Source organism: Mycteria americana, chromosome 19, assembly GCF_035582795.1.
Source record: "Mycteria americana isolate JAX WOST 10 ecotype Jacksonville Zoo and Gardens chromosome 19, USCA_MyAme_1.0, whole genome shotgun sequence".
Lineage (NCBI taxonomy): Eukaryota > Metazoa > Chordata > Aves > Ciconiiformes > Ciconiidae > Mycteria > Mycteria americana.
The window spans coordinates 434,722-449,491 of NC_134383.1; the positions used below are offsets into that span (position 1 = coordinate 434,722).

At 62.6% G+C, this 14,770-nt stretch overlaps 1 protein-coding gene across 11 annotated transcripts in view; it reads right to left on the bottom strand.

Moving 5' to 3' along the window:
- Positions 1–14,770, bottom strand: part of ZBTB16 (zinc finger and BTB domain containing 16) — an 80,871-nt gene that overhangs the window by 14,193 nt on the left and 51,908 nt on the right. For 6 of the 11 annotated variants that reach the window (XM_075521015.1, XM_075521020.1, XM_075521018.1 and 3 more), the window contains 2 exons: positions 14,483–14,580; positions 5,553–5,639 (listed from right to left, as the gene is read on the bottom strand). The exons of 1 other annotated variant lie outside the window; for it this stretch is intronic. In XM_075521015.1, the coding sequence (XP_075377130.1) occupies positions 5,553–5,639; positions 14,483–14,580 (185 nt within the window). Of the gene's footprint in view, positions 1–5,552; positions 5,640–10,504; positions 10,900–14,482; positions 14,581–14,770 lie in introns of those variants that run through there. 4 more of the 11 variants (XM_075521021.1, XM_075521023.1, XM_075521026.1 and 1 more) reach the window with 3 other exon arrangements.

Below are 14,770 nucleotides of genomic sequence, written 5' to 3' on the forward strand. Positions count from 1 at the left end.
TTCTTATAAATACATTTACAGGCGACGCTGCACCAAAGACGCTGCGCCTGCGCGCGGCACGTTTGGCTCCAGTCGGACGCCTGTACCCAAAAACGTCGCAGCAGCCACGAAAGCACCTTCGCCATCGGCGTTTCACGTTTTCTGTTGCTACCGAAGCCGCGAAGCCCCGGAGCTGCCTCCGGTAGCAACTCCCCCGGCCCTAAATCCCATTTTCCCCCCTCGGTCGAGGATTCCCGCTGGGCACTGCCAGCGTTTGAAGGCGCCGGGAACGTCGTCTCGGCACGCTCCGTGTGCAACGGTTAACCAGGTTTGTTTCCTAAGCTCAGGAGTCACGGTTTGAACCCACTTTCTCCATTCCGGTGCATCACGAGGCGCTCCTGCCTCCTCTATAGGAGCCGTGATCCTTGCGCCCGAACCAAAGCCCGTCTCGGCCCCGCGTCCGCTGCTCGCAGCCTCCGTCGGAAGCGCTAGGGGCCGGCGGCACGCCGGAGCAGCGCGCGCAGGGGCTTTCGCAGCGCTTCCGTACCCGAGCGTCCAAAATCCACGCTGGCATCCGACGGGAAAACCGCAAAGCATCGTCTGGGCATCACCATCCCTCCCCCAGCCGGGACCGCGCCACCGAGGCGAGCGCGGGAGGGATAATTACCTCTAAGCGTACTTAATACTACAGTGCGTTATCTCAAGCTATGGAGAAAAACGCTATCCGGCAGTATTTCCCCCAGAAGCCTCATCGAGCTGCTCTCTGAAAACCCTCAGGAGTCCTGTGAAACGGTAATAGAAAGTCACGGGCAGCCCAGGAAGACGTCGGGTTGGTTTCGGTAAGGAAGCGTGCCGGCTGCTCGCGGCCGGGCACCGCTCCCGTCGAGCCAGGGGAGAGGGTGCACCGAGAGGGGTGAAGAATCGCACCTCCCGAGCCCAAGTCGCCTGCTGCCGGAGCAGGGACGCTGCAGACGGCTGCTGGTGGCAAGCGCCACCGCCAAGGCCACCCCCAGCTGCCGGCGGAGTCAGAGGGGCATCCCGGCAGAGAGCCGGCCCGGCCACGGCTCGCGGCGCCACGCGGAGCCTAAGGCAACCGCCGTTTACGTTTCGACGTAAGCTACGGCTGATATCGCCCGACTCGCACCTTACGGTCCGCTCGCTCAAAATCCGTCGTTTCCAACGCCGACAGAAGTCGTGCAACGTGCACCCGTAACGTCGCCGGTATTTTTTAGGGCGGTACCGCTCCGAGGCAGAGAAAGCGAAGCAAAAGGAAGGAGCTACGACAAATACGCCGTTACTTGGACTAAATGTAAATTTGCCAAGAACGGAGGGAGCCGGCGCGTGCCCGTGGGACCGCGCAGCTCCGCTGCGGCCCCCCCCGCATCCCCCTCGCCAACCCAAGCCACTAACGGGGTTCCTGGGATGCTCGCTAGCAGAACCATGCCGAGCGCTCCGGCGTTTAAAATAAAAAAAAAAATTTAAAAAAATCACCGCGTACCTCAGCGTGCGTTTGGACCAGGAGCAGACGTTTTTTGGGGGAAAAGAGCGGTTCAAGCCCTGCAAAGAGAGAGGGGAAGGCTGAGCTTCCCCAGCAGCCGCCGGGCGACGCTTTCCATCGGGCCCAGCGCCGGGCACCCCACCGGCACCAACACCTCCGCTCCCGGGTTCCCGCTCGCGCGCGCCGGATTTTTCTCCCTTTGTACCTCCGCTTATACCGCACGACTGTTTTGAATCTCTAAAATAATGTGACAAGTTAATGATGGCACAATTATCTAAATGTTTAACAGACATGTTATCTAAGTGAATCGGATTGAGATTCCATCCCGCTGACAATAAACATCAATGGGAGAGCAGAAAGTGATAGGCAAATTATCGCCAACCCTGCAATTTCAATGCTATTAAATTTGGAGGAATAACAGCCCTGAGGCCTGTAAACTCTGAATAAAATAGACCCTTGTGTTTGGCCAACTATTAAATCAAAACGCTACCAACATCCCAGCAAAAAAAAAAAAGAGGAAAAAAAAAAAAAAAGAAAAAAAAAAAGAGGGGGGAGATTTATAGCTTTTCAATTTTCAGTTACACGCCGGTTTTTTAACTCTCCCTCTGCTCCTCGCGTCCCGGTGCCGGCATCGCCAGCCGGGGGACGCGAGGGCTGCGGGCAGGGGGGGGCGAAGGCTCCCGCGCATCCTCCGCGGAGCGGCCGGGGGCACGCCGACCCCACGAACCGAAGAGCCGGCGCCGCGCCAAAGAAAACACGCTCTCTATTAGGCGTCGAGCGCGCCCACGTGAAATTGGGTCGGGAGTAATTCCGTGCCGGCCCGCTGGCTGACGCCGGCCGCCCAGCGCGTACCCGCTCGCGCGCGTTAATTGCCTTGGCACGCGGGAGGGAACTCTAGACGAGTCACCTCTGCTATTTATAGGAGCCGGCGGCCAGCCCGAACCCCGTTAGCACAAACACCGGCCCTGCCAGCATCCCGAGCCCCACGGGCGCTCGCTGGGGCTCCTCGGGCTGTCTTCTCGACGCGTTCCGGTTTTTCCTCTACGTTTGACGAGAAGGGTAAGGAATTTTCCATGCGCTGCCTCCGGCGTGGCACCGAGCTCGCGCTGCTGGAAGATGAGCCAAACCGGTTGCCGCTTTTCCTACGGCCGCGGGCCGGGGGCCAAGGACAGCGAACGCCCGGAGAGGGCGTCTGAGCCCCGGGTGAGCGGGCTGTACGCAGCACACGGCCAGCTCTGTGCTTACAACCACAAACTATTTTCTTCGTATTTATTATTCTTTTTTCGGTTGCATCAGAAAGCAGGGCGTAGGCTTGCCGCCGCAGGAGGCGGGCGGCGTTTGGTGCAGCACGCATACGCCGGGCTGGCTTCGCGTTTTGCACTGTCGTTCGGAGGGGCAGCGAGGGCAACGGGAAAAAAAATAAGCGAGATAAAAGGGGGGTCCTGGATCCCGACCGTTCACCCGAGAAACAGCCTCGTATGCTGAAAAGAAACCCCGAGAACCCTTTATCCTGGCCACCCGTTGCAGAAAAGCTCTCAAGCCGTAGGTCACCCGGACAGGCGGCCGGCGTTTGCAGACAGGTCCGCGTCCTCCCCAAACACCGTGGTTTTGAGCAAAGCGGGTACGTTTGGTCAGCCTGCACCAGGAACGCCCTGCTCGCTCTTGGACGCATCCTCGAAGGAATCTCCCCGCGCACCTACCGAAAAGGGCTGCTTTTCTGCCTGGAGGGTCGGAAGGTCTTTCGCCAACCAACCCGCCGCTAAGGGTGAAGGGAGGACGCCCCCAAAAAATCCATCCTGGGAGATGCCGTTATTTGGGAACGGGGTTAATTATAGCGACGGCAGGGGAGGGATGCTTTCCGTGCCCGGGCAGGGCTCTCTGCGTGCCACCCGAGGAGAGGAAGCGATTCATTTCGGCTGCCCTGGCCACCCAGCCCCTCTCCGCCGCGTAACCGAGCCGCCCGTGTTTACAGCTGGAGGTGGGGACGATAAACCGGCCGCGCCTGGGTCGCCGCGCCCCGCCGTCCCGTCGCCCTTTGAGCTTTGGCGCGGTCCAGCCCCCGGGTGTCGGCAACCAAAGGGGCTTCAATCCCCGCAGAAGCGTCGAGGGCGTCGGCAAAACCGCGCAGCTGCTCTGCGTCTGCGGGACGCGCTCGGGCGCAGGCGTCGCTAAACAGCCGCCCGGCCGCATCGCTCCCGACGTCACGCCTGGGGTTACGGAGCCGCGGGTACCGAGGGGAGCCGGGCTCCCTCCCACCGCCCCGGCACGCTCAGCAGGTCCGGGCAATAAAAGGAAACCGGGAGGTAGCCGCTGTTTGCCCGGCCGCCTTTCCCGCCCTGCCTGGGCTCGGGTGGCTCGTCCCGCAGCAGAGCCAGTCCCTGGGCTTTGCTGGCTGCCCCACGGCAAGCCTCCTCCTCCTCCTCCTCCTCCTCAACCTGCAGTACACACGGTTTTTAAAAAGACCGTGGTTCGTAAAGTCCGCCCCCCAGCCGCGCCACTCGGGATAAGGAGGGCAATTACTTCACAATTTATGAACCGGTGCTCGACCGGCGCGGCTCCCGGCTCGGATGACGGCCGCAGCTATTCCCGCCCGGTGACGCAGCACTTTGCATCGCCGGTCGGTCCTCAAGCCCCCGGCGTGAAACCGGCCGGGCTCTCCGCGCCGGCCCAGCGCCCGCGCGTCGCCTTGCCACCTCCGAGCGCAAGCTCGGCCGTTCGTGGCATTTATCAGGGTTTTCAGCACTGAAAGACGAGCTTGTGCTCGCTTAAGCCGCTCCTAATATAGCGCGGGGAGGAGCGGGCGCTTTTCCCTGCTCCAGCCTGTTTTTGGGGGTTTGAAAGGCTCCACCTGGGACCGCCCGGCCGCGAATTCCCCCGTGCCCCGTAGCAAACCCTTCCTGGGCAAGGCGGCCTTTGCGAGATGCATAAAGAGCTCCTTGTGCTCCCCGACGGCCGCTGCGCCGAAGGGCTGGGAAGCGCGACAGCAGAAACGTGGCAGGAGCCGACTGCTGAGAGCCGTTTGGAAAGGGCCGGCGTTTTGCTCGCAGAGGGAACAAATTACCTGGCGTTCGCCGCGCCGTCGTTTCCCACGCGCGTACGTTAACGCTGAGCAATAAACGCGACGGCGCTGCGGGAACTGCCGCCTCGTACCTGTGGTTTGGTGGAAGAGGAGCTGGGGCTACCTGGCTCCTGCAAAGCGCAGGCGCCGAGACGCGGAACTCGTTGCCCGAGCTGCCGAGCCAGGGAAGGCTCAGCCACGGCAACCGCTCCGGTCAGGGTTTTAGACAGGCGTGAGCACAGGGGAAAGAGGTTTTCCGTGCCCGGCGGGGTCCGGCGGTCCCAGGGCCCCGAGCACCCTTTCCTGCGAGGGGCTGCAGACCCGCTGGCAGTCTGACCGCCCAGCAGACGCTTGCACCCACGCCCGCACCTCACGGCAGCGCAACGAAACCTCCCCAGAGCTCCGGACGCACGGCAATTATCCCCAGAAATGCTTTGAAAAACGGGAACACGACTACCGGCATAGGCTGGGATTTCCAAATGATTTCTAACTCATCGCTCGCGGGCTCCCGAGCATCCGAACGCTCCCGACGAGGGTATTTATCCCTCGGGAAGCTTCCCTTAAACCTGAAATGGCGGCCGAGCGCCGTCACGCCGGTCGACTTTTGGTGCACGTGGCTTGAGAAACCGAGGGCGAGCGGCGAGCGCCGCGAGGACGCTCGGCTCCGCCGCAGAGGCGGGCTGTGCTCCTCCTTCCACCGGCATCGCCGATACGAGCTCGGCAAAACCAGACCAAAATAAGCCTGCAGCAAATATCCCAAGCCAAAAGCCGCGCGGGGAGGCCGCCCTCGCAAACGCCGCGCGCAGGTTTCAACGCAAGCGCAAACCCGTTTGCCGTTCGGAATTCGGCAGAAAACGCGGCCGACTTACCTTCAGCGAGTTCAAGTCAAGAAAGGGAGCCGGGCAGGTCGGAACGGGAAGCGCCAAGGGTCGAGCTCCCCGTTGGGCAAAAGGCTGCAAAGGCAGCCTAAATATTAAACGCGGCCGAAGCGAAGGAGGGAAAAGGAGGGCCACGTACCGGTGTGCGTCTGCCGGTGCGTCTCCAGGGCGTCTTCCTTCGAGAACTGGGCGCCGCACTGATCGCAGACCAGGGCCTTGGCGCCCGCTGGGGAGAGAAAGGGGAGAGGAGGGTTATCGGAGGGACGCCCGCCCAAACCGCGCCGGGGACGTCGCTGCGGCCGCCGGACCTGTGCGATGGGGAGGTTCAGGTTTTGCATCCCCCCCACGGCCGCGAAAAGCAGCCGCCTCGCTTAACCCCGCGGTCCCGGTTCCTTGCTCGTAACAGCACAACGCACAATAAAGAGCTGCTCGCCAGGAAGAAATTAAATATTTGTTGTTTTGGTTTGGGTTTTTTTTTTTTTTTTTTTTAATCATTAAACATCAATGCGTTTCATTAACGTTGTAACCGATCTAACTGTAATTGGTTTCCTGCCCCTTCCCATGGCAGCCACCGTTGCCGGTACCCGAAGATGGCACCCGAGGACGCGTCCGGTCGGAGACGCGGCCGAAAGGGCGCGACTGAGCGAGAAGCCCCGAGGTATCTTCGACTATCGGAGAGAGATGCGGCATCGGGAGGAATTGTTAGGAAATCGCTATCAACGTGCGCCGCTAGCTGGGGCGAGGAAAACAACAGGACGCCCAGCAGCAGATAAGGAACTTGCAGATAAAACCAGATTAACGATACACGCCACGTCCGAAGCATCGCTGCCGGGACAAAGCTGCGGACCCGTTTCTTAGATTTCAAGGCTTGATTCATCTGTTGTGAGGAGCTGAGCGTGACGGAGCAGGCTTCGAGGCGGGGGCCATCGCTCCGCCGTGTGCCGTGCCGCCCGTCGCCAGGAGTCCAGGCAGCGTCTCCCCCCCGCCCCGAGCCCCCCGCCCCACCGTCAGGCTGGGATTCGGAGAACGGTGCGCAGAAAAGGCGACGGGGAGAGAGGGAGGTATCACGAGATGCATTAAAAAGAGAATTCCTTCGCCTTTAAATTGTCTCGGTAATGGCTGGCTCGCAGGCAGAAATATTTGGCAGCGGCGAAATTAAAAGTGATAAATTTTCTCGCCAAGCGTTGATCGATAATAGAGGTCTCATCTGTTAATCAATACGACAGTCTGCCTGTTTACTGTGCATGTGTTGTTCGCCACCGCCCTCGCCGCGATGTCAAGTTTGCATTCAAAACAACCCGAGTGCGCGCGGGCCACATGGCCGCTCCCGAAGGCGCAAATACCCAAAAAAAGGGGCTCGGGGCGAGGCGAGGAGGGCGGCGGGGCGGCTCCCCCCGCGCGAGCTGCCGGCCGGCAGAGCGTGCGCTCGGGCTGCTTTCGGGGATGCGGAGCACCGCGGGGACGCGGGCGCTGCCGGCGGTCCCCTCCCTTCGCCGGCGGCAGGGAGAGGAGCGTGGCGTAACGGGTGCCGAGGCCGCCCGGGACGGGGAGAAGCCGCGGGAGCGGCGAGGGGACGGGGATCGATAGGGCAGCGGCCTCGGGCCGCCCTCCGCCCGGCACGCCGGCGTGGGCGAGCGCAGCCGGCAGTTGCCAAGGCAATGGCTCTCCATCGCCACTCGAAGCCCTCCCAAGCCCCGCCGCGGCCGAGCGGGACCGCCAGGACGCGGCCAGCCGCCGCAGCAACAGGTCCTCCCCGGGCAGAGCCGCTGCGGCCGTGCCGGGGGACGCCGCGCTCCGGGGGGCTCGCCGCGCCCGCGGGGCGGGACGCGACGGGGCAGCGCTAAACGCGGGGTTCGCTTTTTCTTTCCCCCTTCCCGCGTGGGGACGCAGGCGCCGCGATCGCCGCCGCTGCCCCGCGCCCCGGGAGCCGAGCGTGGCGCGGCCGGAGCCCGCCGAGGCGTGGCGAGGAAGGGCAAGGGCGGCCGGCATCTGGCCGGGGGGGCCAGAAAAAAATTCCTGGCGAGGCGAAAATAAACAGGGCGAACGCCGGGAGGAGCTGGGCGCGCTCGCTTACATAAGGAAGCACAGCGTGTACCAAAACAGCGGACCCAAAAAAAGCCGGAGCTGTCAGAACAATGAGTACAGACGCGGGGCATTTTACAGCAGGCGCTGCCGTACAGTTTTATTTACAGTACCTCTTATCAGCGCGGGAACAGCACGCCGCCTGCCAATTTCCAAAGGCCAGGACTGCGTGTTCTTTCCCTCAAGTAGATGTGTACTCCAGGCGGGGGAATTTTTTTTCCTTTTTTTTTTTTTCTCATCAGCAAAACAAAAACTGATACGGAGCCAGGATTCCTGTAATGTACACACGCTCGCGGAGAGGGGAGGAGGAGGAGGAGGAGGAGGAGGGAGGACGGCGATTGAATATGTAAATAGTTCAAGGTTAATTTTACTATGTGAGTCACCGGGAAAAATGTCATCCAACATCTGAGCTTATTATAACAGGGCTCAGAAAAAAAACCACCGCGGCTCGATGTTTGTTATTAAAGGGAGCAGGACGTATTTGAAAGCAGCACATCCAGAGCCCGCGTCAGGGCTTTCTTCTCTCCCTCGCGCTTTTTTCCTGCGCTTTAAACGACACCCATAGAAACGATTAGCCTCTGCAAACGTACGCCCGAGTCTGGGGAGGGTATTTTTAGCGAGTGCCTCCTATCGCCTACAGTATATAGATATCTCCGGATGATCTTCCCGACGGGACGGGACTCCGCGTGCTGCCAAGTATCAGCCGCGTTTCGGCGCGAGCCTCGCGGTTGGCACCGACCTCCCTGCCGTACATTTATATCCGCGCGAGCAAATTTATAGCTCCTGCCTAATAAAGGTCCCTGCGGCGAGGGGCTGGTGCGAACGGCCGAGGAGCCGCCGCTTTTTCCGTCCGGCGCTATCTGCACAGTCATCGCCGCCCCGGCGTGCCCCCCCGGCAAGGTCAGCGCTGCCCGGGGACCGCGGTGCCCCCGAAGCGAAGCGATAAGGAGGGGCAGGCCTCAGCTTATTTAATTGCCCAAACGCAAGGGGACGGCCCCACGCTGGCCCGGACGGGCAGCGCGGCCGGGGTTTAGAGCAGCTCTCGGAAATGGGATGCTCGAAAGGGTCACGGCGAGCATCCCCGCGAGCATCCCCGCGAGCTCAGCTCGGCAGCCGCAGGCAGGGGCTGCCGGCTCCCTCCCCTAAAGCCAGGCTTAGCTGGGTGGGTCTCAACGCAGAGCTCGTCTAGTTTTAGCTGCTATCGCCCCCACGGTGCCTCCCCACGCCCATTCACTTGAATTACTTTACTGGGGACGAGAAGCAGGCTCTCCGGTTCTAGCGCTTCGGACGGTAGGAAGCGGGAGAAGGTCCCAAACCGGCTACGAGCGGCCGCCCTTTGCCGTAACGGCGGGGCCGCGGCCGCCCGACGGCTCCGGCTTCCCACCGCTCTGCCCGCAGAGGAGCGCAGCCCGCTCCGCCGTTCCCGACCCGTTTCGCCGCTTGCTGACCCATCGCTTGCCCCCGCCCGCGCCCCCGGCCCTGGCTGCGAGACGAACTTTCGTGGGGCCGGGGGCCGAGAGGCCGCGGGGAGGGGCGCTCCGAAAACGCCAGCCGTAGCCCGGGAAAAAATAAGGGAAAAAGAAAAAGAGGAGCCGCGAGCATCCTCCTCCCGCGGAGGATGGGTAGAGGAGGGGAAGGATGGGAAATCGGAGATTTCCTGCGGCCGCGCGGGGAGGAGGGCGGTGGGGGAGGACGGCCGGTGGCAGCGATGCCCCGGCCCTTCCCCACCGCGGCTTCGGCACGACGGCCCCGCCGGTACGATGCGAGGTCTATTCCCCTCCCTCCCCCAGCACAGGGGATTAATAAAAATTTGGGATTCTGCATTATTAACAGGCTGTAATTGGCAAGAAGGTGGTGGTGGTGGTGGGGGAAATATGGATTAAAAAAAAATTGCCAAGTAAATTTATGCACTGTCGTCGCTTTACTACCTAATTAATTCAGTAATTTCAAAAACAATTTTATTTATGTTCCATTTACCACATCAAAAGTGCAAAGGAAAAAAAGCACCAAACCACAGTGATGCTAAAATAATACCTCAAGGCATCTATTTTTAATCAGGGGGAAAAAAAAAAAAAGGAAAAAAAAAAAAAAAAGAGCCGGCCCCGGTTTCTATACAATCTCTGTCGGGCAGACCACCAACTCGGGAGAGCGAAGCAGCCGAGCCCTCCGCGAGTGCCTTCCTGGCTGCCGAAAACAGAGCTTGTCAAAAAAAACCAAATCCATAATGGCCTGAGGCTCCTCTCCAATCTATTTTCTGCTCAGCTGGTTTTAAATGAAGTTATTATGAGTCATTAAAACACCCGCAAGCCTGTGGAAGTCAGCCAATTACAATTTTAAATTTAGCCTGTTCTCTACCCCATTCTCTTGTTTTCTTCTTTTGCCCGCATCAGGCTGCTTTTTGATTTTTATTATTGCTGTTATTATTATTATTTCCCTTCTCCCCCGTTTCGCCCAAGCGGAAGAGACGGTCGTGAAAATCCCTGCGCTGAGAAAATACCTCGGAGCGACCCACGGAGGGCCGAGAGCAGGCAGGGCTGCGGAGCGGGCTCGGACGCCGAGCGGCTGACGGCCTCGCCTCCTTTCTCCCCAAAGGGCCACCACAAGGCAACCGGCGCCCGCAAGGAAAAGAGCGAGGCGAGGCCTTCGGAAGGCGAGGAGGGCCGACGCCGACGCCGGCAGACGGGACGAGCCCGGCCCGCGCCCGCTGCTGGGCCGTCGCCCCCCGCCTCCCTCCCCGCCGGGAGGGGGACCGGCCCCAGGCCCGGGGGCTTCGCCGGTTCTCCCGCCCCAGCGCCACGCGGGCGAGCCCGGCCGGCTCTCGCGGGCGGGATGCTCCGGCAGCGCCTCGCGGCCGCCCCGCACGATCGGGAAGGCAGCCGGGACGCCGGAGCGGGGACGCGGGGCTGGGCGAGGCGGGGAGAGCCACCATCGGCACCCGACCTTCGCCAGCCGGCAGCGCCCGCTCCCACGCCGCGCGGCGAGGGGTAGAGCGGGGGGCGTCCGCGCGCTGACCGAAAAAATACGTCAAAACCCCCGGATTTTTAGCTCGGGAGCAAAACGAGGCAGGTCCTTACATAACGCCCCCCTCTCCTGCGCCCTGCGAGCGCTGCTCTCTCCGGCAGCCTCCTCTCGGCGGGGAAAAAACGACAGACCCCATCCAAAGCCCCGGCAGCCCCGCGCGGCGAGCGAGCACGGCGCGTACTGCACAGCCCATAAAACTCCAAACAGCCTCCAGACACTCCTGCAATCGTCCTCCATCAAAACACTTTGTCTTGCATACAGAAATGCGGCGGGGCGCCGCGCGGAATACCAAATCAGGCCGTGACGGTGCGGGGAGGCGGCTCCTTGGCAACCGGGGGGGCTTCGCAGCCGCGCCGCTCGACAGGAAACAAAATCTGTCAAGCCTGTTGGGCAAATGATAAACATTAGCGGTATTAAAAAAAAAAACCAACAAAAAAAACCCCCAACACAAAAGCCGCGTAAATGGCTGGCGAGCGCGCGGGGAGGGGCGGGGAGGGATGGGGGGGCTCTCGCCCCCGTTACCCCCCCGTCCCAGGGGAGGGGGGTCTCCAGCACCGCGACCTCGGGGGAAGTTTGGGAAGTTCCCCCCCCGGCACGAAGCTGGGGGAAGCGGGTGGGCGGCGATGGCCGCGTCCGTTTAGCGGCAGTGACACGGAGGGACGCGCAGCGGACGCGTGCGGCTCGGTGGAGGGGTCCCGGCGCCCGGCTCCGCACCCCACCTTCAGCAGCAAGGGGCGGCCGAAGGAGGGGAGCGGGGAGAGGTGGCGGCGGGTGAAAAATAAATGTATTTCATCAGGTAAGGGTGGGCGGGGGGGAGAAAGCAGCTGGCTCGGACCCAGCGGCCGGGTCCAGGAACCCAGCCAAAACAGGAGCTAAAAAGCAAACCATATTCTTCTGGTCTCGGCTCAGGCTCTCGAGGCAGAGAGGATGGGGGGGGGGGCGAGAGAAATGTATTTTTCATCAGCCAGTGTATAATTTATAAACAGCATTAAACAGTTTTTGTTTTCTTTCTTCCTCTCCCCCGTGTGCGCGGCTTGGCCGGCAGTCAAGCCTGCATTAATTTCTGCTGTGGGTACAGTGTGTTCTTGGATGCACATCTGCGGATGATCATAAACGCGGGAACGCTGGCAGAACATCCAGACCTGCCGGCAGGCCGCTGACATCACCCGGGACCGAGCGCGGGACGCCGGCCAGCCGGGGCGGGGGGGCGGCGGCGGCCCCGGGGAGCCGCCGCGGGGACCGGCCGGGGGCGAGGGGGGCGCAGCCGCCGTCACCCCCGCCTCCGGCACATCACCTCCCGGCACCCGCGGGAGACAACGCCGCGGGTGCCCGGGGAGAAGGGGGGACGCTCGCTGGAGAGGCCGACGGCGGCGGCGGCGGGCGAGCCCTGAAAACGGGGTGGGGGGAGGCGAGGACGTGCCCTTCCCTCCCTCCAGCCAGGTGGCTTCGCCGCCGCGGACCACCGGCCCCACGGGCACGTCGCATCCCGCTCCCGCCGCCCGGCGGGACCCCGGTGCTTCGTCCCCCCCTCCCACGACGCAGGGCGAATTGAGCGTACTTGGGCGGGGAGGAAAGCCGCTGGCCCACGGGGCAGGGGGCTGCGGGCGCGCTGCCCGCACGCTGCCCACCGGCATCCCTGCGCGCTGTCGGCCCCGTTCGCGGCCCGGAGCGGAGCAGGGCGACGGCAGCCGTCTCCACGCGGAGGGCCCTGCCGGAGGGAGAGGCGCAGATCTGCTTTCCTCTCTCCCGGGGAGGAAGCCCACATCAAAAGGGGTGACGCGGTAACCGCCATCCCAGGATGCGAGCGAGCGTGCCCACCAAAAACCGGCTGCGGCGAGGAGGCCGGCCACGCGCGCGGTGGCGCCGGGACCAGCCTCCCCGCGCCCAAGCCTAGCGCCCGCGAGCCGGGTTTCCCTCCTGGCTGTCCCTGGAACTCGTTTTCCTGGGAGAGGGGCAACCCTTAACGCCGTCTTTACCGGTTTTTGGGAGCGCGTCCGCGGGCCGGAGCAGGCGGTGCCGGGCAGCACGTAGGGAAAGGCTTTGCGCGGCATTAAGGGCTTTGTATTTACGCTTGATATCGGAGGGTAAACGCTCAGCCGAGTATTTACCTTGCACCTGCGAGGCTGCCGCGACAACGCCGCGCCGCGGGGGCACAGCAACCCCCCGAGGGCCGGGCCCCCGTTTCGTCCTTAATTTAAATGCACCTTTACCATCAGGCATCTCCCACAAACGCTCGGTTAGGGAACTCCGAGACGCCGGCCTCCGTTAAACCCAGCATTTGCTGCCTTCGGCACCGGGGGATGCCGGGGGGGGGATGCTGGGGGGGGGGGGGATGCCGGGGGGGGGGTGCCGGGGGACACAAGCCGTCCCACCGTGATGCTCTCCCACGGGGCAAACTCCCAAGTAAACCATCGCCCATCGGCGCGGAGGCAAGCCGCCTTCGGAGCGCCGCCGCGCCGAAAACAAGCCCTCGTGCCGCAGCTCCGGCACCACCTCGCTTCATCCCGGGCCGGCGGAGGGGGGAGGCGAGGGGAGAGGTGCAAAGGTCTCCTGCTTTAATAAATAACAGCGCTGGAATTCGCGGCGGCTGTTTGCGAGCGCAGGGCAGAGCTCTCCCCGCCCCCCCCGCCCTCGCCGGCTTTTTAGAAAAAATAAAAAATAAAATAATAATTAATCCTGCGCAATGACAAGCTTGGCTCGGCGTTCACTGTACATACTGTACCCACAAAGCTGGCCGCCCGCCAGGGACGGGCCGCGAGCCAAAGCGACCATAACAAACACGAGCCGCGTGCGCCAGCGCCGGAGGGGGGGGACCAGCATCCCGGGGACCAGCATCCCGCGCCCCGGCGCCGGGGGGGACCGGCATCCGTGCCCCGGTGCTGGGGACGCACCGGCATCCCGCATCCCAGGGTCGGGGGACACACCGGCATCCGGGGAGCAGCCCCAGCAACCCGCCGCTGCCTGCGGGCGCCCTGGGGAGCCGGTGCCCGGCCCCGAAAGCGGCAAGGTGGGGACGGGGTCGGGGCCAGCTCCAACGCCCCGAAAAGCAGAACCCGGCGCCCGGCCAGGAGCGTGGGGCCGGCAGCCCCGCGCCGCTCCCTCGGGTACGGGCAAGGCCCGTCCCTGCCCCGCGCCCCTCGGCGTGGACAGGGGGCGGAGGGGGAAAAAGAAACACGGATGTAGGGGAAAACCAAAAATAGATAACGATACATTAAAAAACGCAAAATATAATCTAGCGTCCTTGCGAAGCTAGCCACGAGCACAGCTTTGGCCGCAGTACCTGCCGCCCCAAGCGACTTGCCCTCAAACGAGCGGGACAAAGACTCCCACCTGCGTTCGAGCACGGGGTCCCGTGGCCTCCTGCATATTTTGTTTTTCCACATTAAACCCCCAGCTGTAGAAGGGGCTGCGTGCCCGACAGGAACACCGGCCCACATTGACTTGCAGAGCACAAGCCTTCCCACCAGCGCGGCGTTCCAGCCCTTCCCTATCTATTTAATTAAAGGGCCTGCGACATGCGAACCTGCTAGTTAGATTCATTAGGCAGCGAACGCCTCGTTCCGCAGCAGCTTTGCTAATGAAACTGCGGCGGGCGCCTGTACGCCAGGACCGCGGTGCCGGGACGCGCACGGGAGCCAAAGCGACGGCGACGCTCGCGCTACGAGCAGGGCTGGACGACAAGGAGCCGCGTGGTATGTGGAGTTTGTTATTCCGAGCCGCTCAGCCCGGAAAAATATTTCCCTAATTAAGGAACTGAAAACAAACTCCAAAAAAGAAAATTTAAATAAATCAAATTACCGGGCACCGGAGAACCAGTTTGCGCTGCGCGGCCCGGGGAAGGCTACAGCCAGCTCCGCACGCATCTCCTCCAGGCGAGGCGCGAGCCGGGCGGCCGCAGCGTCTCGGGGTGGCACAGAGAGCATCCCCCCGCCCCGCCCCGCCCCGCGCACCCCGCTCCCGACCCACCTGAGTGAGCCAGTAAGTGCATTCGCAGCCGCAAGCTGTCCAGGAACCGCTTCCCGCACAGCTCGCATCCGTAAGTCTTCATCCCGCTGTGCAGCTTCCTAGGGGAGAAGAGAGAGGGGTTAGTCCTCCTGCGCGCGGGGGAAAAGGTCTCCGAAGCCGTGCCGGGAAGCTGCCCGGCGTTTCACGCAACCTACGCGTCGCCCAAATGGGTTCTGGGTTGAGAAGCCCTATAGGAAGGGCGGGAACGGGAGCTCCGGCGCGACGCCCCGGGACCGGTGAGGTTACCTT